The 27,478-nt window shown below is 44.4% G+C and overlaps 1 protein-coding gene and 1 long non-coding RNA gene across 3 annotated transcripts in view; one reads left to right on the top strand and one right to left on the bottom strand.

Annotated features, from left to right (window-relative positions):
* Positions 1–5,470: 5,470 nt before the first annotated feature.
* LOC309615476 lies at positions 5,471–18,876 on the bottom strand. Of its 2 annotated transcripts, XR_014236862.1 has the most exons (3): positions 10,717–18,876; positions 9,607–9,882; positions 5,471–8,401 (listed from the first exon to the last, which is right to left on the bottom strand). It is a non-coding gene; the product is annotated as an uncharacterized lncRNA (long non-coding RNA). The 2 variants fall into 2 exon arrangements; XR_014236861.1 differs by having other exon boundaries at positions 5,471–9,882.
* A 275-nt stretch (positions 18,877–19,151) lies between these two features.
* Positions 19,152–27,478, top strand: part of USP12 (ubiquitin specific peptidase 12) — a 79,271-nt gene continuing 70,944 nt past the window's right edge. Inside the window, exon 1 of the mRNA XM_082365110.1 lies at positions 19,152–19,480. Within this exon, the coding sequence (XP_082221236.1) occupies positions 19,433–19,480 (48 nt within the window). The 5' untranslated portion in view covers positions 19,152–19,432. The remainder of the gene's footprint in view (positions 19,481–27,478) is intronic.

The following is a 27,478-nucleotide window of genomic DNA, read 5'->3' as shown; positions in this document are numbered from 1 at the left end:
GGGACCCCATATGGAGCCCCAAGTGAAGGTCTCCACTATCAGAGGGGATTCCTGTTGGTGCTCACAATTCCGAGCCTGCCTGTGAAGGGGACGGACCCATTTACACAGACTTCTTAGTCATCCTACCCCCCCAACCCCCGTTCTGGTGGGGATGGAGGGTGGGAGTGGCGTGGGGGAGAGGCCTTTCAGGTAAATGGGTCTATAGCTATTTGCAAAGGAAACGCATGTAAGTTGCCTGTAAAAATCAATGTATCCCATCATTCCTAAGCCAAGCCATGTCAATCAAAGGTCGTAAAACGTTTAAAAGCAAATAATGCTGTGAAAGACCAATTTGAACAAGTAGAACACATCCTTTCAGAGAGTGGGAGACAAGAAACAAAACTTTAAAAAAGAACTTTCTAATCTAAACTCCAAAAGATAGACTATTTATCCATTGAAAAGAAGAATAGGAACAGATGGCCATGAAAAAAGAGCCCTGAGAAAATTCAAAATTCTCAAAAATTAAAAACATGATTGCTAAAATGAAAACTCAAAAGTAGAAGGTCTGAATGAAGTAAAAGATCAAACAGTGATCCAGAAGATATGGACAGAGAGATATTCCAAAATATGGAGCAAAAATGAGGGAAAGTTAAGAAACAGAGAGGATTCGGTATCTATCTAATAGGAGTTTTGGAAGGAGAGAACAGTGAATGAAAAGAAAGTGTTTAAAGAAATAACTAAAGATAATTTCCCTGAACTGAAAAAAACTCAAGTGTTCAGATGGAAAAAGTTGACTAGTACCAAAGGCAAGGAATTAAATACACACACACACACACACACACACACACACACACACAGACGTATTTTGATTAAGGTTCAGAATGCCAAGTTTAAAAAGAAAAACGCTAAATTTTGCAGTGAGGAAAGAAAAGAAGTCTCTCATAGGAAATAAGGAGTAAATTAGAATCAGAAATATCTAAAGTGACATCGTTTGCTAAAACATAGGGGAGCAATGATCCCCAAACTTAAAACTACATCCAATCAAACAAGCAAATGTGAGGATAAAATTAAAATGTTAAGCACTCACAAAGTTTATCTCTACATATTCCCTTTCTGGAAAAATTACTCAAGGATGTGCCCCTCCTTGTGGGAGAAGAAATCCAAGAAAGAGGGAGGTGTGAATCCCAGAAGCCCAGGAACCAGCCTAGGAAGTCATTGAAAAGAACCACAGGGGGTCGTGTGTGTAACAGGCCTGGAAAGCTGTCAGTTCAGATTAAAACAGGAAGTAAAAGCCCTCCAAGAAGATGTCTTTAGGAAGAAAATAGATTTCATTACACACATTGAATATTTAGGAACCTGGAAATACTTAATGACAAAGTGAAGATATTTCAATAACTACATATAAACATGCACACACACATACACACAAAAGGAAACTAGAAACTGGGGAAAACATAACAAATGCTGTACAAGCTAGTCATGATCCGAACAGGAAGCTAACTAAAACGTGATTTTGAGCTATACAGAGAATTTAGAAAAGTCTTTAGTCATGACGCAGGTGTCATGACACAGTATACTTTTCCTTTTCTGTGGGTTCACTCACATCACTTGTTTTTGCACTGAACCTCTATACAGAGCACAAAAGACTTAATTATAGTTGTAGGACAGAATGAAGATGTAAGAGCAATGGCGAACTTGAACAGAAACAGGGAATGGGAGAGAGGCAGAAAGACCTGCAGATCCATGGTGACCTCACCTCACAGGGTGGCCGCCTCTTACAGAGCTTAGGAGAGCTCGGAGGGAAACCCCTTCCCCCTGCGGAGTGGGACCTAGAGAAGGGAAAGGGAAAGGGGGGAAGGGGGTTTTGTACCCCAGCGCCTGGCTTCAGCAGTGACCATGGCTTTGGTCTTTAGCCTCAGGTGGGACTTTCTGTCCTCGTCACCATAGGAGCCAGATTCTCAGCCACCACTGCTTGTTTTGAGACCCACAGCCCAGGTCCCACTCGGCTCTTACCGTTTCTTTTCTCTTTCTTGTCCTCATGAGTAGTTGTCTTATTTCCGAGCCATGTTCTATCTTTTTTTAAAAAAATTTTCTCTGTGTACATTTCGTTTGGCATTGCTTACTGTTTTCACAGAGGATGAAATGCACCTTGCTGTACCATCTTGATTGGAAAGCCATTGTATTACTACTATAATTCTTAAAATGATATCTTAAAACATGGAAAATCCATTCCTCTCTCCTTGTAGGATCTAATCTGCAAGATACTGACATTGTGTAGTTATTGGTTTTTATACACATGCAAAACCAGAGCTTATCTTTCAGATCAACACAGTATCCCTTTTCTGAACTCCGAAGCAGAGTTATTCCATGAGGGAAACCGAGGCACGGGAGAGGGTACCGTTGATGTTCAAGTGGTTCACCCCCCCTCAACCTGTGCCCCGCCCCTCCTGCCCCCAACCCCGCCTTCGGGGAGGAGCATATGCCAATATCTCAGAGTTTGAAGAGGTACGTGTATAATCTCCACCTGCGGTGTGTTAACAGCCGCCCGCCCAGTCAGCACATTTCTCCTTACAGGTCACCCTAAGTCACTGCTGCTTCTTCCCTTCTCTCCAGTCTCAGCGGAGATGAACAGCTGGCCCTCCTCTGTCTCCTCCTCCTCTCCCCTCTCCTCTGGGGCAGAGTCCTTTGGGTAGCAGGAGATCATTATTTAGTCACCCTCTAGCCGTTTCTTTCCCTGGCTGGCTCACGCCCCTTCCTTAAAGGTCTGTCCTAGGTCTTATTCTGAGCGGTTAGTCATCTGGTGGCTTTTCTTCGAAATCCTTCCTAGGTGCTTTTCCTCGCTAAGCGCCGAGGTCGGAATGGATTGGATACTCTTCTGGTAAGCATTTCCAGGAGGGCTGAGACTGTAATCCTTTTCATAATTCTTAGGATTAAAACATAAAACACAATGAAGCAAACCACTGACAACTGTGCCCTAACAAATAAGGAAGCAAATACATAAAGTTGGGGGGTTGCCCTCATTCCTCTTAAATATTATCATTCTGTTTCCTGCTCTGAGCCAGTCTGTTATCTGCTGGGCTGTTTTCCTCCCAGTGTCCATTCTCTCCTTTGTTTGTGCTCAGACCCCCAGTTATTGGCTGGATACATGACCACTCAGAGTAAAGACTATTTCCTAGGCTCCCTCACAACTTGATGGGACCCTGAGACCAAGTTCTGACCAATGGAATGTTAATGGAAGTGTTGGATGCAACAACTGACAAATATTTTTAAAGGGTAAGGGCAGGCCCTTTCCCCCCCTTTCTCCTTCTCACTGCCTGGAAAAGGAGACCAGATGGTAAGGATCCCTCCAGGGGCCATGAGGCAGCTCTCTGTGGATGGAGAGCAATACAATGAAAGGCCCCGGATCCAGATAATCACGTACCGATTAGAGCAGCGCTGGGCTGCCTACCTTCTGGCTTATTTAGTGTGTGAGAGAAATTAACTTCTGTTTTCCTAAACTGCTGGTGTGTATGTGTGTGGTGGGGGGAAGGGTATTTATTTATTTCATGCAGCTAAACCTGATTAAGCGGCCCTTAGAATGAGTTTATATATGTTTCGTTTTGTTTTGTTTCACTTGTAGAGGACGATACAGACAGAGGATATCCAGCTGGTTGTGTTTTTCTCTCCTCTGTGTATGAACAGCTCAAGTGTACCAAAAATGCTTACTATATACCAGGTATTTGGTATGCCTTGTTTCATTTAATCCTGACAGAAACCTAGGATGCTATTCTTATTTTCACTTTAAATGAGAGTACACTGACACCCGGAGGTTAAATAACCATGCTCAAGGTCACATCCCACAGCCTGACCCTACAGCCCACCCTCCTGGCATTTAAGCATTGATTCTGTTCCCCAAGGACCTACCGAAAAGGTGTTCATAAGAGTTACCATGTGCTGAGTCCTTGCTCCATGCAGGCATTGTGCTGGGACAGAAAGCAAATTCTAGAAAGGCTGGACTGAATTGGCATAGGGGAAGCAGAGCAGGCAAGGTAGCTAGGGGCTCAAATTGTGTGTTTCTAAATTCAGAGCGCCTTTCAGCAGTGCTGTATAGTGCGATTTTCCTCTTTCCACTGATGTATTTTGAAATTGTGATTGATAGATGCATTCTTTTTGAAGGTCAGTAATCCAGGATTCTTTCTTGTACTTTCGTCTAAATTATTCTCTTAAATTGCTTCACCTGGACTTTCTCTTTGTTTTATGTTGAGAATATTGATGTCATAAAAATCTTATTCATCACATGCTGATATTAATTCTGGAAAGTAGTTACTCTGAGGTACATCTTATCTTACTGACTCACATCCAAACTCATTATGAGACAATAGAATATGAAGTATGATAAAAATACAGTAATTTATCAGCTATGACCTGGAGATATTATACATGACTTAAGCTACAAATAAAGTCAAATGAAAGATTCATTAGTGTCACTTTCATAAACTAACAGACTAACATTAAAAAATCATCCCCTTTTAGACTAACAACCTTTGGAAAATTCAATACTCAATATAGTCAATAAACTATTGATTGATGACACATGAAAATAACCGTTCTTATTTATTCTCCTTTAGCTATTCTTGAACAGGAGAAAACTCTTCACTTCCAGTTTGAACAATTAGTAAGGTGAACTTTCAGTCCAAATTAAACTATCCTTCCTGGTGAAATTCTTTCATAAATTTTTACGCTCCTTTCTGGCTTCTTGAGTAATCAACCTCACCATCTTTTTAATTGAGAATTATAGATAAAAGCATGACTCAGAGCTTAATATAAATCCTACACATTGTAACTTTGAACCAATATTGCAAATTAGATTCTCTGAGCCATTTTTTTTTTCATGTTGATGCACTATAGTGACACAAATAATATCAGTTCAGGATATAAGAACTACTTTTCATAGGAAAATTGGTTATAGGGCTTTGAACTACCCAACCAGTTCTTGAATATGGAAGCAGTATCGTTTCTGTAGTACCATGCAATTGTAAGAAGAGATGGTGAAGCATAAAAACAACTTAAAAAGAGACAAACTCTATAGTTTTGATCACTATTAAAAAATAAAATAAAAATTCTATATTGCAAAAATGTGGCATTCAAAAAAGCAAACTACAAACTTGTAAAAATAAATATTTAAGACAAAAATATAGAGAGCTCACACAAATAACTTAAAAAACCATAGGACACCAACAGAAGCGTGGGCAAAGACTTCGGATACATAATTCACAAAAGAAGAGTTACCAATAGCTAATGAACTTAAGAAAAGTTACTCTCGAAAACAAAGAGATGCAAATTAAAATGCACAGTGATTTTTAAATATCTCATATAAGCAAATATTTTAAAATAATGCACCATTAAATAGAAGTGGTTGGAGTGGACAGCCTTGCTTTGTTCCTGATCTTAGGGGGAAAGGATTTGGTCTGAAACCATTAACTGTGACGCTAGTTGTACATTTTTCAGATGCTTTTTTTTTTTTCAATTTTAAGAAAAATTTTTATTGGAGTATAGTTGCTTTACAATATTGTGTTAGTTTCTACTGTACCTCAGATGCTCTTGATCGGGTTGAGAAATCTACTTTTTATTCCAAAATTCCCTTTTGTTCTCTATTTTGACAATAATGCTCAAGGTTGGCAACAATGCCGCAAGACACACACGATACTCTGCTGTGGGAGTGTAAGTCTGCACACTCTCTAGAAATCAAGTTAGCAATATATATCAAATATTTTGTGCCATATTTTATGTCAGTCCTTTTGTTTCTATGCAGTTGACCTAAGAAAGTCATCTGATATATGGTTAAAGATTTATTTACAAAGATATTCATTGGAATGTTATTCACAATAGTGGCAAATTGAAACTAACGTAAGGTCAATATTGGAGGATGGTTAGGATAATTATGGCCAAACATAAAAGAGAATAATATGCAACCATTCAATTTCAATTTACAGAGGCTTTTTAATGCCATGCGAAAATGCTTACAAGTGGGGCGAAAGTATGATAAAGACCAGATCTGGCCCAGGAACTTGGTTTCAGAGTCAAGGAGGTGCGATGAATGGATTTGAAGTGACAGGGCTCTGAGATCCTGATCAGGGACATGATGTGGGGACCAGAGATTGCGTGAAGACCCAAAGTAGGGTCACAAAACCATAACTCTGCATTCAGTGGGGGAAGAGGTAGAACGCAATGTAGGGAAAAAGAAACAGTCATCAGCGAGGAAAGGCAGAACGTGGAGGCGACAGAGACCACACTGCTTTAATACGGAAAGCAGAATGTTCTCCTCCGTAAGCCCGCCCATCCTCAGCACCAGAGTAAGAGCCAGCACTCCAGAGCAGACTCTTTTCAAACTGCAGACGAAAAAGACTGGAAGGAAATACACCAAAACGTTAACCGTGATTTTTGTCTGAATGGTGGATTATGGATGATTCTAATTTCTTTCTTCATGCTTTTACATGTTTTCAAAGTTTTATCATGACAGAGAAGTATTTTTAAGAATTTCCGACCGTAGAAAATCAGCTTTTTAATTCCCTGTGCCAAGTTCAGAAACATACTATAATGGGACAAAATAACTAAAAAATGGCAAGACTTCAGGGTACATCCTCTTAATCTCCAGGCCAATTGCCAGTTGCTTTATAGATGAACTTTCTCCCCAAGTGTCCTCAAGGCACTGCAGTCACCTATGCCGAGTTGAAACTGTGTCAGAGATGTTTCCTTGACCAGTTGTTTCAGGTTCAGCAGTCCATGGGCAGTTTTTTAAATAACTAGTCTTAACATATTCATTCAGTCATTCACTGTGTTCCCACTAGATGGTGAAAGTATTACAAAGACGAAGTAACTATGTCTACATGTCTTATGTTCAAAGTCCTTATGTGGCACGTAGGCTAGAAGCAGAACAAGTGAGCAAAGCAGGAGTTTTAGAAAAGTGAAAGAATACTTCTGCCTGAAGAGATCAGGGCAGTCTTCACAGTGGAGGTGACATTTGGACTTTACCTTAAAGTAAATGGGGTTCCAACAGGTAGAGAGGGGAGGATGCCATGATCTCCCTGAGGGCAGGAGCTATATTTATCTTGTTCACTACTTATTCTGTAGCTACTAGCTCGTTCCTGGTGCTTAGTAGGTGTCCAGCAAACATTTATTTAATGAACATTTGTGGGCAGGGTGGAGAGAAGAGACACATAATCAAATTCTCAGCAGTGGGGAAACAGGTTTATTCATACAAAAGCTAGTTTTCTTTTGTGGAAGGATAAGCCAGATGAGGAGGAACATTGGAATTTAAACTGGAAAGATATACAGAGTCCAGGTATGCTAGACTAAGGAGCACACAGTAGGTAATCATGATGGTGGACTGGAAATGTTCATCTGGAGTGGTTTTCAAAATCAATGGAATAGATCAAAAGTGAAGAGACCAAGTGTAAATCTATTAAAAGAATATTGGGGAGGGACTTCCCTAGTGGTCCAGTGGGTGAGACTCCGTGCTCCCAATTCAGGGGGCCCGGATTCAATCCCTGGTTGGGGAACTAGATCCCGCATGCCGCAACTAAGACCCAACACAGCCTAAATAAATATTTTTTTAAAAAATAGAGAATTGGGGAAATGTGGATGCAGACTGTATTTGATGTTAAAGAATCATTGTTTTTTTTTAAATTTATTTTATTTACATTATTTATTTATTTATTGGCTGTTTTGGGTCTTTGTTGTTGCACACGGGCTTTCTCTAGTTGCATGTCTAGTTGATGTCTGGATTTACTTCAAAATCATCCTGGAGGGTCCAGGGGTAGGGGCACCGATGAAACAAGCGTGGCTATGTATTGATAACTGCCAAACTGGGGGATGGCAAAGGAACTTTCTGGGGTGATGAGAAAGTTCTATATATTGATTAGGGGTGGCAGTTAAACAAGTATATACATTTAGCAAAACATCGTACACTTAAAATCCATGCATTTTACCATATGTAAATTTTTTGTAGAAAAATTGGGTGATGGGTAAATTGGGTTGATTTTACTATTTCCTCTACTTTTTTATATGTTTGAAAATTTTCATAAAAAAGAAGAAAGAGAAGAAGGAAGAAATCTACTGCAGTATTGGAAGCAGGAAAATTACTTAAATTAGAGTGGTGGCATGGAGTGAAGAGGGACAGATTAAGAGTGACACCTTTTCAGGTTCAAACAGGTGATGGATCGTTGGATGGAGCAGGGTTCTGCCTCATTGGCGCACTCACCCAGTGTTGCAGAACTGCAGTTGGGTTGGGTTGCTTTAACCCAGGCATTAAAAGGAGACAGCACAAAATAATTTATTCGGTATTGTCTGATGCAGCTCCCATTTTCTGCAACTAACTTCATTATGAGCATCACCAAAATGCCTACTTGATATTCTCATCCACAAAACTGGTGCTCCATCATCTCTGAAGGAAAAAAAAAGACAGTGAGAAGAAAATTTCTTTTATGTGCTTTGGCTATAGGATTGAGCCTTTCTCAGGCCATTTAATAGTAGACCCAGGAGGAAAGGTATTTAGGGCTTTCCAGGGTAGGCCTAATCCTGAAGAGGTCTGGCCTGGTAATTACTGTGCCCTGAGTGCCTTCTTCTGTTGGAACTATGTCCACGGGATAGACCATATTGCCATTTTCATGTCTGTTGATTTGTTTTTATTTTAATATTTGAATGGGAGCAATCTGGGAATATTTTCGTACAGATTTGATATTATGATGACTAAAAAGGACTATCAGTGGTGCTTAATGTAAGTGTTAGGGAGCAAGAATGGTTGAGGAAAGTTTCCATGACAAGGCTGGTTGATCCTGACCCCGTACTAATGTGAACAGGTTCTAACGCGGTGTGTGCCCAGGGGGGCTACTCATCCACGGCTTTATGATAACATTCTGAATTACATTCAAACGAGTTAAACATACTGCCCCAGAGATACGCTGACAGGATGGAAAGAAGACATTACCAGAGGCAGCTCTGGCCTGGAAGTGGATCGTTCCCCTAATCCTACCAAATGGATGCATTTACCCAGCATCTGTTCCTTGCTTCTTCCCTTCTCCTTTTTTCAGAACTTAAATTTATTATCTTCTAGTTCTGAAGATCAGAAGTCTGACACATGTCTCACTGGGCTACACTCAAGATCTGGATGGGGCTGTATTCCTTTCTGGACACTCCAGGAAGGGGTCCATGTCCTTGCCTTTTTCAGCTTTGAGGGCCCACCCCCTTTCCTTGGCTTGTGCCCCCTTCTGCCATCTTCAAAGCCAGCATCCTAGCATCTCCCTGACCCTGCTTTCATCAACACATTTTGCTTCTTCCCTTCTGACCAAATGCTTGCTTTGGCCAAGGTGGTCTTCATCCCTCAGACAGCCTTGTGCCTCAAGGGGACAGCCCAGCTCTGGGGGTGAGCCCACTTGGTCAAAGCAAATCCTGTACCTCTACCCCCCGGCCAGTGATCTGTTCAGAAACTAACTTATGTCCATTTCCTCCCCTTAAATGTGAACTGCATGAGAACGTGGATGGTCATCTGCTTCGCCAAGCATCTGGAACAGCGCCAGGCACATAGTTCTCACTTAATAAATGAATTTATCTTTCCCATTCCTCTTCAGCAAACTTTAATTGATCACCTACTTTATGTCAGGGACTCTTCTGAGTGCTGGGGATGAGAAGATATATAAGACTCCAGGAGTCTAGCAGGGGAGACAGACGATTCCCTAACGATGCGCCGTGATAAACACTGCCATGAAGTTGCAGGGAGAAGGCTGAGTGGGCACCGCCTGCAGGAGACGGGCAAGGCTTCGCAGCACCTCCGACATCCAGCAGATCGTGGAGGATGAGCAGAGTTTTGCCAGGTGAAGAATTAGGGCAAATGCAGCGACCACACAACTTGTTGCCTAAGCCAGGACACTTGGGAGAGTGAAAGGAAGGCTATTAACAATTACACTGAACAACAGGTGTAAACAGAGACTGTTCTGGGCAAACCAGGCCACATGCTCCTTCTTGGCGGGAGGAGCAATGTGGGCGAAGGCAGAGGTGGCAGAAGCCCGTGGGGAGAGGGAGACCTCGGTGTGTTGGGATGAGGAGTGGGGCGCGGTTGTGGGGGAGCTGGTGTGGCAGGTGGGGGCCAATGCGAGGGACCTGTCTTGGCAAGCAGAGAACTTCAGCTTGGTCCTCCAGCCCTGGGGATCTGTGGAGCTTCTCGGCAGGAGAGCACCAGGCCCAGATTTGCATCTGGGGACAACAGCTCTGGCTGTCCCAGGGAGAGAGGCCCAGAGGGACCCAGACTAGAGAAGGGAGACCAGAATGGAGGCTGGTGCGGTGGCTCATTAGGGGATGCTGGGCCCTGATCTCAAGCGGGATGGGAGGGTGGGTCCCAAAGGAAACACATACACTAGGTGTTCCTGAGGTGGAACTGATGGAAGGGCAGAGGAGGGAAAGCAGAGATGGGTGATGCTCAAGTGTCCAGCCTCAGTGACTGGTGGCTCCTGCTGGTGACACGCAGAAAACGACCTCAGCTGCTTGGCAGACTCAGAGTCGTCAGGGAGCAGGTACAGGAAGCTGAACCTCGCAGGGCTAAGTGCCCAGCCAAGCGGGCAAGCCAAAAGCTAAGTCCCTCGATCCAAAGGGTCAGCACAGGTGGAAAAGAGGGAGACCAGGGAAGTCTGTGAAGGAGAAGCACTGAAGCAGATGGGCAGAGGGGCAGGAACCGAGGCCTGGTTTCAAGTTGAGCCACAGGCATACCTGGCGTGTTTGTAGCCTCTGCTTCCCGGTCATGCTTCAGAATGGAGCAGGAATCCCCAGGCAGACCCCTGGGAGCGCTGAGAAGACAGCGCCTAAGGGTGGCAGAAGAGGCGAATCTGGAGGCAAGTCAACATAACGGAAGTGATCTGTGAGGCCAGAGGGCAAAGGAAGTCAGTATAAAGGAACACTGGCATTATCTATAAGTCCTTGGTGAGTTTTTTTAATGATTGTTTTTTATTGTGCTAAAATATATAGAACATAAAATTTACCATTTTAACCATTTTTAAGTGTACGGTTCAATGGCATTAAGTACATTCACATTCCTGTTCAACCATCACCACCGTGTATACCGGAATCCTTTTCAACAGCCTCAACAGAGACTCTGTACTCATTAAACACCAACTCTCCGTCCCCCCTCCTCCCAGCCCCTGGCTTCCACTCTTCTACTTTTTGCCTCTAGGAATCTGACTATTTTAGATACTTCATGTGAGTAGGATTATACAGTATCTGTCCTTCTGCTACTGGCTTATTTCACTTAGCATAGTGTCCTCAAGGCTCATCCATATTGTAGCATGTGTCAGAATTTTGTTCATTTTTCAGGCTGAATAATATTCCATTATATATATTTGCCAGAGTTTGTTTATCCACTCATCCGTTGATGGACTCTTGGGTTGTTTCCACATCTGGCTATGGTGAATTCATGACTCTTTGAATCAAGCAACCATACACTGTTCTGACTGAATCATCTTGTTGAGGAGAAAAGAGGAAAGAATCCAGGGAAGCCGCCAGGCACTCTTTTATCTCACTCATCACGGGGGCCAGCTGTGGTTCTGAGTCCTTCTGTGCAGTATCTCATTTAATCTCCCCAACAACCTGATGAAGTAGGGATCTTCCCTTCGTATAACGAGGAAACTGGAGCTTAGAGCGTAAAGGGCTTGTTCAGGATCGCAGACTGGACATCCTCTGGGGGTGGAGGGGAGGGATTCAGCCAAGGCGACACCCTAACTCTTAACTTGAAGCCCATTGGTATCTCAGAAGTCGACTACTACTAACAACCGTAGAGCTTTATAAAATCTGTTTTTCCCTTACTTATTATTTTCGTTGTCTATTTCCTATTTCTTAGTAATGATTGACAATGGAATCCTTAAAATAAAAAGCTCCTTGCTGCTTACAGGCAGCAAAGACAAGGAAGCAGTTCCTCTGGGGACACTGTGTGCCCAGGTTGTCAAAAGGAGCAGCCCTGGGCTTGCGCCTTGGAAAGATGGGCATGCGTTTCCCTGTTACCTGGAAGACCTATTAAAAGAAATTCTGGTATCATCTGTCGTTTGTGTATCCTCAAGTTTTGTGTCAGAAAGCAGATATATCTGCTCCTATGTGTAACTGTTGTTAAAAGGAAAAAAAAGTAACATTTCTACCACGCTTAGTAGAATTGACCAGAGGGAATTGGGAAAGGCTAAAGGAAAGGGGAAAAAAAGCCCTACAAAAACACCCAGAAAAGGTTCAGATGCCTGGGAAGACGAGCACTCTTCCTGTGCTGGGGAAAAGCACAGGACTGTGCCGTGGACAGGTGTTGGGTAATGGTGGTCATGTGATCACTGATTACGTGATCACGTGAGGAACGGGGATCACTTCACCTCTTTTCTGTTTGGGCCTTGAGGATGGAGCGCCAGGAACAGAGAGGATTTTCTGAGTTCACCTCCCTTCTTCCCACCTCTCATTTCCTCCACAACCTCTTCCTTTTGACAGAGCAGGAGAAGCACCCATGGTTAGCCCTCTTGAAGCAGGCAAACAAAAGCTTGCCCTTCTGTAAAGAGACTGTTATCTTTCTTAACTTGCAGAGTCTGAGCCAATGCAGGCAGAAGAGCCCAAACAGAGTCCTAAGGAAGGAAGTGTCAGAGTTCAAGTGTGTGTTCTATTTAGGCAGAGACAGACCAGAATTGAACTGGGCTCGCACTAAGTTACTTAAAAAAAAATTTTTTTTTTTGGTTTGGATTGTGCCTAGTAATTTAAAAATATTGTCACATAACTGTCTTTTATTTAAGTTTTAAAAAAATTCAATTTACTTAATTTTTGAAATAGTTATACATTTGCATGTTTCCAAACTCAAAAAGCATAAAAAGTATGCAGTAAAAATTCTCTCTTCCATCTTGTTCCCCAGTTCACCCATTCCCACTTCCACAATCCTGGGAGATCACCATGAACAGTTTCTTGTTATGTCTGACAGGAGTTTCTGTATGCTAAATCTATTTTGGAATTTTTGCTTTTGTTTAACATTGCTATGCTCTGCTGTTTCAATAATTTTTAAAAAGAAGAAGTGGGAGCCATGCCTGTTTGTCTGAAGTGACGACAGAGCTTGTGTGTCTCAGGAAACCCCCAGGGGGTACACTGCCCCGTACTAGGTGCCCTCAAGGCAGGTTCCTCAAGGTCAAGTGCCCAGGAGGCCCGGTGGGCCGGAAGATGCAAAAATGGCAGTAAAATCACAAGTTAGAGCCAAACGTTTACAATACAAACTCCAAGTGTATGGTTAAACTCTGGTAAATCATATAGAAAAACCACCCTGACATTTCTGAGAAGTAGGTTGTTAAGGAGAGGGCAGGATGAAGTAAGAAGCTGTCTCCAGAGGAAAAAACCTAAAGGCACAATAAAGAAAATCAGAGCTGTGATTGGGGAAGTTGTAGATGCTTGAGGCTTTCTGGAGTCCAGAAAGTACATTTTCTTTTCTTTCCCTTCTTTTCTTTTTTTTTCTGATGAACCTTCTTACAAGAGCTGAGCAAATGCTGAACTGAAAATGGGAAACTCCAGACCGAAGACAGTCAGAGAAACAGCAGAGTATCTGCGAGTGCTTTGTGAGACTTCACATTCATTGTGTTGATTAGTCAAGATAAATCAGCTCTATGTACCAGGATTCTTCTGTTTTTATTTGCTCTGGAGGCGGACATACTTAAAGTGTAGGTGTTTATCAGTTTCCGTTCATTCACTAACATTTATTTATTGAGCACTTACTGTTCTTTCTCAGGCTTTGGGGACAGAGCTCTAAGATAGACAGGGTTCCAGTTCTCTTGAGCTTACACGAGAGGAGGGGATCTGGTGGCATCAGGGCTAGAGGAGGTGGCCCTGTAAAGGAGGGGGAGTGTTCCAGGGAGAAGGAACGGCCAGAACAAACGCTCAGAGGTGGCATGGAGCTTGTCGGTGCTTGAGGAATAAGACAGAGGCAAGTGTTACTTAAAAGACATAATTATGTTACTCTTTGAGATTTTCCAACTTTTCCCTTTGGATCAGGTGACCCTACTCTCTAGTAAGGGGTAGCATTTTGGATGACCCAAAGAAGAAACAATCACTTTCTTCTCTGAACCCTTATAATACTATAAATCACACAACTGGTACTTAAAGTGATTTGTGTACAAGTCTTCTCTCTCAACTAGATGGCATGCTTTTTTACTTTTTCCTTTTTTTAAAATTTATTTTATTTTTTGGCTGCATTGGGTTTTCGTTGCTGCACGCAGGCTTTCTCTAGTTGTGGCGAGCGGGGGCTACTCTTCATTGTGGTGCGTGGGCTTCTCATTGTGGTGGCTTCTCTTGTTGCAGAGCACGGGCTCTAGGCACACGGGCTTCAGTAGTTATGGCACGTGGGCTCAGTAGTTGTGGCTCGCGGGCTCTAGCGCGCAGGCTCAGTAATTGTGGCTCACGGGCTTAATTGCTCCACGGCCTGTGGGATCTTCCCGGACCAGGGCTTGAACCCGTGTCCCCTGCATTGGCAGGCGGATTCTTAACCACTGCGCCACCAGGGAAGTCCCGATGGCACGCTTTTTGAAGGAACGAGCTTCTTTGTTCCCTGTTTCCCACAAGACTCCACGAGTCGGAGGTACTCAACAGATATGTGTTGACTAAAAAAAGCAACTCAGATGCACATTGCTGAGTAATTACATGACTGGAACGGATCATGTTTGTATCCAGGGTTGTCGCTTTATGGCTCTGTCTCGCTCTGTTCTCCCCTTTTCACAGAAGAAAGGGGTGGCTGATGGGAGCATCTGAAAAGGTATCCCCTTCTCAAGTTAAGCTCAGCAACTTTTGCACTTTTCCTGAACAGCCGGCGGGATGCTCCCCGTCATCCTCCCCGGCCTCGTGCAGTCAGGCCCTGCTTAGCGAGCAGCTACGCGCAAAAGAAAATACTCCAGTTTACCTCTGGGCTCACCAGAAGTCAAGGCTTTCTCCCCAGGTACATACCTGTTAGTTTGATGTCTCCTTGGGATTCTCTGCCATGTTTAGCCTCAAGAAATTCCAGGGTGGGAATCCAAATGGAGATTATGAAGAACAAGGAACAGGTTTTTAGGTAGGCTGATTCTACCACTTAGTACTGATGGATATGATGGTAGAGGTTCCAGAGATCGTAATCCCTGCTGGTGTCACTGTGGGTCAGATTGTCCCCTTAACATTCCACACTCATCTCCACAAACTCCACAGAACACTCAGTGCCGCAGCCTTAGACATACCCCTGGCTCCTATGGGTCAGTGCACCTGACTTTCCCTCTGCCTTCCCCTCCCCCGCCACTGTCCATCCTATTCTTCTGGATTGTGAGGCTGTCCTCAGCTTGTCCCTCCTGCAGGCAGGGTTAGTCTCACCCGCCTCAGAGCTGACTGCACTTAGTTCTCCATTCTCCCAGCTCATTTTCCATAAAACTCATCTGTCTACCCCAATGGACTGTGTGCTCCCTGAGCGCACAGATTTCCCTTAATCATCAGTAGGTGACCAATAGATATCTGTTTTAATGAATGAACTCATTTTTCAGTTTTAAATAGAACGTAAAGGGGCTGTGCCTTTGGCCCTCTTTGAAAACCTAGATTTAAATAACGACAACGTTTTAGATACATTAGCTATATGCCATGCTGCCCGGCAAATCAGAGTCATATATCCATAGGGCATATGCTTTGACTTTACTCATCTGAATTAGAAATCAGCCTTGAAAAGTAAGTCACTGATTTGTTGATTCAAACCAACAAAAGAACATCACTGTTTTGATTAACATCCACCTCTGGACAGCTGGATGATGTTAATTAACGCCACCAAGCAGGTTAATTCATTCAGCTGTCAACGAGCAGGGTAGAGAAGGGGAGAGACCCTGGGTTTTCAAGTCAGAGTGTCTGGGCGTGGCCCCTGGCCCTGCGCTGGCTGGGCAGGGCCGTGGTGAACGTGGTAAAATGAGCACAAAATGATCCAGCTCCAAGGGCCCTGGGAGGTTACATTAGAAAATGCATCTAAAATACTAATCAGGCGACTGGCACACGGCAGAGGCTTGTTACATCAGAGAGTAAACTGGCAGCCCTGAGGGCTGTACTTGCCCATCCTGACTTTTCAAATGTTGATACTGAATGTCCATTCAAAGCTCTCCAGTCTATGCTGAGTGCCAGGCACTTTTCTAACTGTGTCTCCATGTTTTATCCTTGTCACACCCCTCTGGGGTAGGCATAATCATTTCCCTTATTTTCCAGATGAGGGAAGTGAGACAAAGAAATACTTATCTGCGTTTATTTTGTAGCTGTAACCTGGTCCCAAAGGAGTGAGTGCCTCTCAGCCTCCTTCTGTTAGAATCAAAATGAGGCACTTTGACTTGAGCTGGGTTAGCAGGGTGGATGCAAGTGTGGCCTCTGGAGCTGGGTTAAAATCCTTGTTCCATCATTTATTAGTTGTGCAACCTTGGGAAAGTTATCTCTGTGCCTCCGTTTCCTCATCTAGAAAATGGGGACAATAATAGCACCTACTGCACTGGGTTGTTACGGGGATTTGAGAAAATGCTTAGTGCACGCGTAATTCCTTGATAAGCACTCCCTGTCGCTGTGGCTGCCTTATGTGCCTCTCCAACCGCTCTCCACCACATCCTTCCTCGCCCCATCAAGGGCAGCATTTCACTCATTGATGTCAGCTGGTGCAAACCCAAATGGCTTCGGGGAAAAGAGAGGTGGCAGAAATATATGAAGTGACACGTGGTTAACTGGAGACAGGAAGAGAACAGAAAAGATGAAGTGGCTTGCAAGGAACCGGACCGTAAAGGATTGTGTAAAATTATTCAAACAAAACCATTTAAAAACATCGTGCTAACCAAATGGAATAAGCTTGCCCTAATTTGTTTACTTGCTTGGTCCCTGAAGTTTTCAGGGTGTAATTTGTAGCTGATACACTCAGGAAGGCCTGAAAGAGGTCAGTTGTACACAAACTCATCTTTCCCTACGTACAATGAAGCTCTTTGTAAAGCTGATACGGCTGCAGGTAAAAACTGTATTCTAAGTCCAGATGATCCCTTTCAAGCTCTGGGGGCACAAGTGTGACATTTCAGCTATATCTTATCTTCATCTGCATTACTTATGGTAAAAAACAAACAAACAAACAAACACCCCAGTGCAGCACCTAGCACGTGGAAGATTCTCTCTTTACGTTTGTGCCTTTCCACTCAACCTTAACGCTGAGGAGGCGAGGCATTGGGAGGTTTGCTATTAGGATCTGTGTTATCACCTGTGAACTTATTTTTTAAATTTTTAAAAATGTTAAATCTTTTGGCTATGCCACGCGGCATGGGGGATCTTAGTTCCCCGACCAGGGATCAAACCTGTGTCCCCTGCATTGGAAGCGTGGAGTCTTAACCACTGGACGGCCAGGGAAGTCCCTCATCAGTGAATTTAGCTGGCTATAACATCAACTAAACACAACTTCAGATAATTCTACCAGAAATCCATTTAGAAAAGCCCTTGTTCTTACATACACTTACGTATAAAGCTGGTGGCCTCTGTCCCATGGACAAGGAGAGATCTTGGTGGGCAGCCGAGATGGAGATGGGGCTCAAATTCTGGCACATTAGGCCTGTTCAACGGGACAGAATGACAACTAGACTTTCATCCAAATAGATGAGACAGACAGGGTCCAGTCTGTCATGGGCATGGCAACACTGGTAGGAGGCCCAGTCATGCCCTGGAGGTCTAAGCAGGATGGAACATAGCAAGAAACAACTCAGGTGGGTGATACTTCCAAGTCTAGGCAGGGGAATGGGTAGGTGAGCACCCCAGCTACCTGAATGTGTGGTTCTGGCACATTCTAGCACTGGCTCGGGTATCAGGGCAGAGAGGGAAGTCTCGGCTTCCAGGGAGGCAGGTGCCTGGAGCAGCAGGCCAGCTACTATGGGACTTGGCTATATTCTGTTGGCAATTTTGTTTCCCCCAAGCAAGCTTATAATGGGAATCACTATGGAAACAGCATGCATGTACCAGAAATCTATTTTTCACCTAAATTTTGTTTGAATGTTTTGTGTTTTAAATGTTTTGAACTGAAGAGTTAAGGCATATCTGATTTTAGAGATCCGTCTGTCATTTATCATTTCTGCCCCACTGAAATGGGGGAACCTAAAGAAGCATCCCATCAGTTCTTCAATCATGAAAAATCACAAGCTTTCTAATACAATAATTTATAAAGTTATTCTACTAACTTGAACTTCTTTCTCAAGTAGGAAGAAACGAAGCTGAGCTGTCTGGCACGAAGAACAGGGTGCAATGATGCATTTTATCAAAGCGGAAAGTAGGAACTATCCCCCCTGGCTAATACTGCTTTAGCATTTCTCACACGACATTTTTCTTACTTGCGGGACTCCTTGTCCCTGGGAATAACATCATCACTGCTGGGTTGAGAGCCTTCCCTATTTTGCAACTCAACTTTCAGAACAAGTATATTTAGATACTATATTTATAATCAAATTCTAAATTTATGGCCAACAAGCGGGCGGAAATCAGCTTCGCCCCCTTCCCCATAATTTACCTTTCTTAATTCAAGGAGCCAAATATAGTTTCTTCTTTGCCTCTTTCACTTTTAATTAATTAATTTGTCTTTCGCTAAATTACGGTGTTCTGACTCAGGTTATTCACCCAATGTACGTAAAAAGAAACAAACCACCTTACATTTTAGGTGCTTGGGACGTTGGATGACCCGGGCTATTTTAACCGTTCAGAAGCAGGGTTCCTCCCACCGCACCCAGAATTATCGAGATCACCCCCTCAGTTTTCTGTCTGGGCTAGCTATTCCCTCGCCCTTGGTAGAGGCTGCTGGTCAGCCCCTTCCAGGATTGACGCTGGTCGCCCCCAGCACCCTTCTTGCCCCTCTCGCGGAGAGCGGGCTCTAGGACCGCGAGGGCCGCGGGCGGGAGGCGGTGGCCCGCCCGAGCCCCGCCCCGGCCGAGCGCGGGGTGGAGCCGGCGCGGGAGTTCCCCGAGTCGCGCGCTCCGGAGCCCGGGAGGCAACCGCGGGGAGTGGGCGGGGCCGGCGCGGGGAGTGGGCGGGGCCGCGCGGGAGTGGGCGGGGCGCGCCGCCGGGCCGCGCAGCTGCCAGCAGGCCGGGCATTAGGGCCTCGGCGGAGCCCGCTCCCCAGCGCACTGGGCGGGGTGTGCGGCGGGCGGCTTCGCGGGCAGGCGCGGGCCCCGAGGCAGCGGCTGCGCCCTGCGCCGGGGAGGAGCCGGGGGCGGGCGGGCAGCCGGCAGGCGGGGGCTGGGGCCCGCGGCAGGGAGTGCCGGAGCGCCGGCGGCGACGACGGCAGCGGCGGCTGAGCAGGCTCGGTGCGTGGGTCCGCAGCAGCTCGGGGTCCGCCCGCTGGCTGCGGTGCGAGCGGGCGGCCCGGCTGCCCTCCTCCCCCGCCCGCCGCCGCCGCCGCCGCCGCTGTGATTGGGTGGAAGATGGCGCTGGGCGGATGGAAATCCTAATGACAGTCTCCAAATTCGCCTCCATCTGTACCATGGTAGGTGCGGCGGGAGGGCGGCGGGTGGCCCTCGTCCCCGCCCTCGCCGCCCGCGGGGCCTAGCGCGGGGCCGTGGCCGGGAGGGGGCGGCGCGGGCCGGGCGGGGGCGGTTGGACGGCGGGGCGCAAGCGAGCGCGGAGCGGCCCCGCGAGGCGGGCGCGCGAGGGTGGCCGGCGGGGGCGGCGCGGGTCGTCGGTGCCTGGGCTCGGCCGCGGGTCCCCGCGGCGCCGGGGCGGAGCGGAGAGGCGCCGGGCTGTGGGCGCGCGAGCCGGGGCGCGGGCCCGGCCGGGGCCGGAGGTGGAAGCACGCGAGCGGCGCCCGCGTTTCCGTCCGGCGGCGCGCGGGTTCGGGCCCGGCCGGCCGGGCCGGGAGCGTCCCCGGCGGGCGAGGGGCTGCGGCGGGAAGGCAGGATCCCCTTACCGGCCGCGAGGGCACGGAAGTCGGCTCAGGTTTCCTCCCCGCGCCTCTGGCGAGGCCGAGTCCCCGCCGGCGCCGAGGGGAAGGGGGTGTGTGTGAAGGTGGAAACTTTAAATAAGTGCTGTCGAAATTTTCCCCCTTTTCTCCTGAGAGGAACAAGCTCTCCCGTTTCCAGCCGCGTGTCCAGGTGGCAGTCTTGTCTTTGGGAATCCACGTTGATCTTGAAAATAGCTTAAGCATTCCTGTCATTTGTTTACTTGAACGCCCCAGACGCATCAGTGTGTGGCTTGAAGTGTTTCTGTGCAGGAACTGACGGCAAGGGTTGCTGTCTGTGTTTTACTGGGGCTTTTAAATCGACTTTAAGGGAAAAGTGCTAATACCTGTGGAAAAGTCCCGAGTTGAGCAAAACGTGGGTGCGTTTAAATCTTGGTGTTTTGTGATTGGTCAGTTTTCCACACTGTGGGGCGAATTCGTTTCATTAGCTCCTTATGACTTACATCTTGCGATCTTAAGTATGAGCCATCACAGAAAAAAAGTTATTTTTCACCACGTGGGCCTATTGATGATGTTATTAAAGACTTCTGAAATCTTTCCTTCTGTTTTACGTCTTATCAGCCCTTTTTATGCATGTGGGAGATCCCCCCCAGCAATCTTCCATTTAAGGGTGGTACGTTTCATATACCTTTCTTTAAGGAGCGATGAATCAGATCGAAAAGATGCTTTAGAAGCAGATTCTGTACTGCACGCTGAGGAACAGTATAAAAATGGCTGAAATCAAGTGGGATTAAAATCTACAGTATTAAAGACATCACACTGAAGAAAGAATCATGAAGAATCCATTTCCTCAAATGGATGTTTGTTTTTCTTGCACAATTCATATTTTAGGAACCATTGATGTTAAAGGGACTGTATTTTTTTCATTTTATTTTTTAAAAAAAATTTTATTTATTTATTTTTGGCTGTGTTGGGTCTTCATTGCTGCGCGCGGGCTTTCTCTAGTTGCGGCGAGCGGGGCCTACTCTTCATTGAGCTGCACGGGCTTCTCATTGCGGTGGCTTCTCTTGTTGGGGAGCACGGGCTCTAGGCGCGTGGGCTTCAGTAGTTGTGGCTCACGGGCTTCAGTAGTTGTGGCTCACAGGCTCAGTAGTTGTGGCTCGCGGGCTCTAGAGCACAGGCTCAGTAGTTGTGGCGCACGGGCTTAGTTGCTCTGCGGCACGTGGGATCTTCCCGGACCAGGGCTCGAACCCGTGTCCCCTGCATTGGCAGGCGGATTCTTAACCACTGCGCCACCAGGGAAGCCCAAAGGGACTGTAATAAAAGGATTTCCAAGGGTCAGGTAGATTAATTATTTTTAGATATGCCAGTTATTATTCTCTTTCAAAAGGAATGTGATAATTAAGTCTTTGAAAGTGATAATCTTACCAGATTGCTGAGCTACACAGATTGTCAGGTCATAGTTCACTGTCAAAGTCTAGAGTTTCTGGAGTGATGTGTTGCTCTTCACTGTTTCATCCACTCAAGTCTATCAGGTATACATTTAGCACCTACTACGTACAAGAGAGTGTGCTGAGTGCTGGGGATACAGCAGTGATCAAGACAGTCTCTGCTTTCATAGTGTTTACATTCTAATTAAGAGAGACAAACAATATTCACATAAACGTATTCATATATGCTCTAATCAGGTTAAGAAAATGAGGCAGAGAGAGATTTGCCAAGTCAAACACTGAGTAAGTGGGATTTTGATCTCAAGAATTTTAGACTCCAAAACTCTCTCTAGGGCTTCCGCCCAGGTGCATTCATTACATGCGGGGTGTGTGTATTGTTGGCAGATAGGGAAACATCAGTGCCCGGCCAAATGAGATTGCTCCAAAAGTAGTGTTAAAATTGTATGTGCCCATGTTCATGTTTGAATACATTCTGATGCGCTCCCAAGGTAGTGCTAAGTATATCAAAGTATCCTACAATCTTATTCTTTAAAGAGAACTTCAGTCTGTCTTCTGAGATACTACAAAATTGACAATCAAGAAAAGCAAAGGTATTTATCTCTGTGCCTTTGTAGGTTTCTGACCTGGTCACCGCTGTCTCTCAAGCAGGTAGCCTTCCTTGAATAATCTTAGCCCTGTCCCTCCCCACCCTCCATCCCCCTCATACAATTTCACAGCATTTTTGTGATCTCAGTAACACTTACCGTACTTGCTGTGTTGTAAATTTTTCTCTTATCTCCTTATTAGATTCTGAAGGCCTTAAGTGAAAGGACTATCATTTATTTCTGCAGTTTGGTGGTGCACTACCTTCTGCATACAGTAAAAGTCTCCCCGCATCCTTCATTTCTTCTGCTGATGTCTAGGGGGAGTAAGTTTGGTTAAACATGCCTGAGATGGGGGTGGTGTGTGGGGCGATGCAGAGGAGAGGGGCTGGTCCTAATGGGAATGATCTCTCAGAATCAGCAGCTGTGAAAACGCTTATAATGAGTTGACGTTTTATTCTATAAATAATAACATTGACATAATTTTTTCACATGTCAACACAAGGTACCTGGGCAAATAGCAATACCTTAATAGGGTTAAGTAACTGTTAAAAGCAAATCTCTTTCGATGTGTCTTATTCTAGATCACAGTTGTTCCTCTGACATGGGAACATCAGTTAAGTTTGTTTCTCTTAAGTTAGTGTTACAGGCTGACAGGGTGAGTGATTATGTTTAGGTTACAACGAATCAATTTGCAGGGTACCTCTAGAAATGCCTCTTGTTGTTTGCCCATGAAATAATTTCAGTATCACATGGTGCTTGTTTTGCTGGTGAAGTAGCTTCAGACTTCAGGGCCTGGCACAGAGTAGCTACCTAATATTTAATATTATTCTTCATGATTGTGAAATAATGGGAAGAGCGACCGAATGCATGTAGAGGGATGGCCTGTGTTTTGAAATTGAAGTGGAAGTTGTAGAGCAGCTTGTGGTGGCCCGGGACTAGAAAGTGACCGTACGGGTCAGGGTTGTTAGGAAGCACAGCGCTGGGGGCTCCACGGATGTGAGAAGCACCCTCGCTTCCTGTTTGGGTTGTAGGAGTCCTGGCGGGGAAGGGTGTGCAGGGGAGGGGGTTGGATAAAGGAGAAGTCGTTGCAGGGGAACGTGGTCGATCGTGGGGAGGCCTGGCTCCTTGCCCACCCCCAGTCACTGGGTGCCAGCTCGATCCCCTAGAACATGGTGTCATTGAAGCCAAGGCCACAAGTCCGCTGCTCCGTGGGTCTGACAGGTTTGCTTCGAAAAAGCCTGTACCCAGTACAGCACTCTGCGCGTGGGAAACTTTAAGCTGACTGTACTTAGTGCAGGAAAGTCACAGGTGAGACTGGCTCTTTGTCTTTTCTTATTGTTTGAGTCTCACTGGGGTCACTCACGCAGAGTCAGATGCGTTGTGTGGTCAGTGCAGTTTATCACTCCAGAGAGGGGGGCGGGAGGAAAACCTCAAACCCGTGGCGCCTTGCTCCTCGGGGTGCGGGATAGGCTCTTCATGTAGTCCGAATATGAGAGTAAATGATAGCGGCCCTTGTTCCTTCTCGAGAAATAGGGTGGGTGTGATTCTTTTATTAGCGAAGTATTTAATTAATTTTTATTAATATTTTAGTAGTAAAAAAGTTTTCTATGATGGGAACATTCAAAGTGAGTTGCCATTGGTTTACTAATTTTGCTGTTTTTAATGTTAATTTAGGAGAGATGAAAACTTCAAAAATAGGGAGTCTTCTGTCCTATAAATGGTTGGTAAGGAATGTTTGAACATGTGTGTGAGGACCTTGGCAGAGAGATCGTTTAGAATAAGTTTTATTTAAGCCTGCTGATCATTCGAATTTGGCTAAAATACATATTGGACATTAAAAATTGCACATTCTCATTATAGAAAATTTGGAAAGTATTCTATAAAAAAGAGTTTGGAAACTCTTAAGGCAGCAGAAAAGAAAATAACTTACTTTACCTCCCAGAGCTTGTCTTGTCTATTTTTTATTTATTTTTATCTTTTATTTTTTTAATTTATTTTTAATTTATTTATTTTTGGCTGCGTCGGGTCTTTGTTGCTGCGCGGGCTTTCTCTAGTTGCGGTGCGCTGGCTTCTTGTTGCAGAGCCCAGGCTCTAGGCGCACGGGCTTCAGTAGTTGTGGCATGCGGGCTCAGTAGTTGTGGCTCATGGGCTGTAGAGCACATGCTCAGTAGTTGTGGCGCACGGGCTTAGTTGCTCCGCGGCATGTGGGATCTTCCCAGACCAGGACTTGAACCTGTGTCCCCCGCATTGGCAGGCAGATTCTTAACCACTGCGCCACCAGGGAAGTCCGTCTTGTCTTTTTAAAAAAACTATGCCCTAGGTAAAATTTCACATTTCAGTTTTCCACGTGCATTATTGGCACTTACCACAAATAAAGGTAAGACCATTGGAATTTGAAACTTTTCATATGCTTAAGAAGTATGGTTTTAAATACCGTATTCAGTTAGGTGAAACAGGTATAAAGACTCTAGTCTCATATCATTTGGCTTTGCTTACCTCTTGGTGGTTTTCTCCTTCCACCTCCAGCTAATCTTTTTATAATAGATCTCTGAGTAGGTTAATTATTTACTGTCCCACGACCCATGTGGCCCGTTCAGCCAGGCTTGATGGCAACACACCTAGTTTTCTTCCTTGGTTCTGGGCCTCTGATAGGCCCCCAGAGACTGAGTCCACTTCCATTTTCTCACAAGTTCTTTCTTCCTGCCTTTAAAGTCAGATTTATTGAAGCTCTCCTGAACCTTTTACTGTCTCAGGAAAGATTATTGAAGCATTTGTTTAGTTAGCATTAATTCCTTTCCAGAAACCTTCATTTTTTTAGATTTAAATAATCTGATTTTGTTTTGAATTCTCTTTCAGTAGCTCAATTCCAGAAACTTAATATAGTATTTTGTAATGTATCCTACTGCATGATATATTAAAAAGAGAAGTTGAACCAGAAGGAAATTTCTAGTCCAGATTTTGACATTTAGATCTGTGCATATGGGAAAGTCTCCTAAAACTTTGTGAGTTGGTTTTTCTCATCTGTAAAATAAAGGGGTTGGACTAGACATGTAAATATTCCTTCTGTGTTTGTTTTCTTCTAGATAGAAAACTCAGTATTCTCTGATCCTTTGAGAGTTTATAAATGATTGTTGATACCATCATTTTGGGAATGCTAATCATGTTTAATTAATTTTCTTTTACCTGTTTGACCCCCTTCACCCATTTCTCTCCACCACCCCCCCCCACCTCCACCACCTCTGGCAAACAACAGTCTGTTCTTTGTTCTATGAGCCTTTTTTTATTTTTAAAGATTCCACATATAAGTGAGATAATATGGTATTTGTCTTTGACTTACTTCACTTAGCATAATACCCATGATATTCATCCATGTCGTCGAACATGGTAAGACTTTTAGTCCATTTTCTTATGGCTGAGTAATATTCCGTTGTATACATGTACCACATCTTCTTTATCCATTCATCCATTGATGGACATTAGGTTGTTTACGTATCTTGGCTGTTGTAAATAACGCTGCATTGAACATAAGCATGCATTTATCTTTTTGAGTTGGTATTTTTGTTTTATTTGATAAATATCCAGAAGAGGAGTTGCTGGATCATATAGTAGTTTTATTTTTAGTTTTTTGAGGGACCTCCATATTGTTTTCCATAGTTGCTGCACCAACTTACATTCCCACCAACAGTGCACAGTGGTTCCCTTTTCTCCACATCCTCACCAACACTTGTTATTTCTTGTCTTTTTGACACATTCTGACAAGTATGAGGTGATATCTCATTGTGGTTTTGATTTGTATTTCCATGATGGTTGACGATGTACAGCATCTTTTCAGGTTACTGTTGGCCACGTGTATGTTTTCTTTCGAAAAATGTCTATTCAGATCTTCCGTGCATTTTTTGATTGCATTGGTTTTTTTTGCTGTTGAGTTGTCTGAGTTCTTTTATGTATTTTGGATATTAGTCCCTTATCAGATACATGGTTTGCAATAGTTTCTCCCATTCAGTAGGTTGCATCTGATCATGTTTTAGATAATATAAGGAGCGTGGAATTAGATATAGTTAAATATGAATTATACTTAGTTTCCTAGTTTGTTTTTTCTTTTCTTGTTTGTTTGTTTGTGTTTTTGGCCACACCGCTCGGCTTGTGGGATCTTAGTTCACTGACCCGGGATTGAACCTTCACTCCCTGCAGTGGAAGCGTGGAGTCTTAACCGCTGGACCGCCAGGGAGGTCCCCCTGTTTTTTTTTTTTTTTTTTTTAAATGTTATAGAATTTATGGAAAATTACGGTCCAAAGTAAATATATTTCTTCCTTCAAAAGTATTTACTGGAGGTTAGTGATATCACCATTTTATTCATTAACAGGCTAATCCACGCTGTTTACTTATTTTTGACGTTTTTTTCTTTTCCAATGCCATTTTAAAAAAAGATTTGAGGGACTTCCCTGGTGGTGCAGTGGTTAAGAATCCACCTGCCAATGCAGGGGACACTGGTTCGATCACTGGTCCGGGAAGATCCCACATGCCGCGGAGCAACTAAACCCGTGTGCCACAACTACTGAGCCTGCGCTCTAGAGCCTGTGAGCCACAACTCCTGAAGCCTGCGAGCCACAACTCCTGAAGCCCGCGTGCCACAACTCCTGAAGCCCGCGCGCCTAGAGCCCGTGCTCCGCAACAAGTGAAGCCACTACAATGAGAAGCCCGAGCACCGCAATGAAGAGTAGCCCCCACTCACAGCAACTAGAGAAAGCCCGCGCGCAGCAACGGAGACCCAACGCAGCCAAAAATAATAAATAAAATTAAATTAAATTTTAAAAAAAAGACTTGAATTTTTGCCCTTTCTGATATTCCGCATTTATTTTTGTGGGTGTGAGTGTGACCTTGAACAAGTTACTTCGCTGTGCCACGGTTTTCTTATCTGTAAAATGGGGGTGAAATAATGTCCACTTCCTAGGGTTATAGAATGGTACCTGGCCCAGGGTTAATCATCTGTAGTGTTTGTAGTTATTGTTATTACCTTTGTAAAGTGATTTGCTCCCCTCCATGAGGTAAGGACTCATTGGCACTACTAATGCTAGTAACCAAAATTGAAATTTTTAAAGTAAAATGCAGTTATTTTAGTTCATTTTCATCATAAGAAAAATTAGTTTATTAATAGTATATGCCTCTGAGAAAGCAGACATTTACTTTGAAGTTAAGTGAGCTAGATTATAATATTGCAGACTAAGAATGTAGATTATCTTTTTACCCTGTTTTGAATATTTTGTAGACAGATTTTATTCCTTTCGTCTGGGAATAAAAATGTTCTAATTTGTAACATTCTCAAATATGTTCTAGAAGCTTAGATAAGTTGGGAATACTACTTTCAGAAGAAAAGTCTTATTTTTTCTACTAAAAAAAAAAGCATACCAACTTTTTGTCATTGTTAGAATGAAGCGTGTGTTTTAAAGTTAGCTTCAGGCCTTATTTCCTTTCAGATTTTCCTGTTCTTTCCTGAGGCCATATTGTTGCACTTGATTCACTCATGCCTCTGCCCCCACTGGAATGATATCTCT

Source organism: Balaenoptera borealis (assembly GCF_965194805.1).
Source record: "Balaenoptera borealis genome assembly, chromosome: 18".
NCBI classification, from domain to species: domain Eukaryota; kingdom Metazoa; phylum Chordata; class Mammalia; order Artiodactyla; family Balaenopteridae; genus Balaenoptera; species Balaenoptera borealis.
This window is presented reverse-complemented; position numbering and strand designations above follow the sequence as displayed.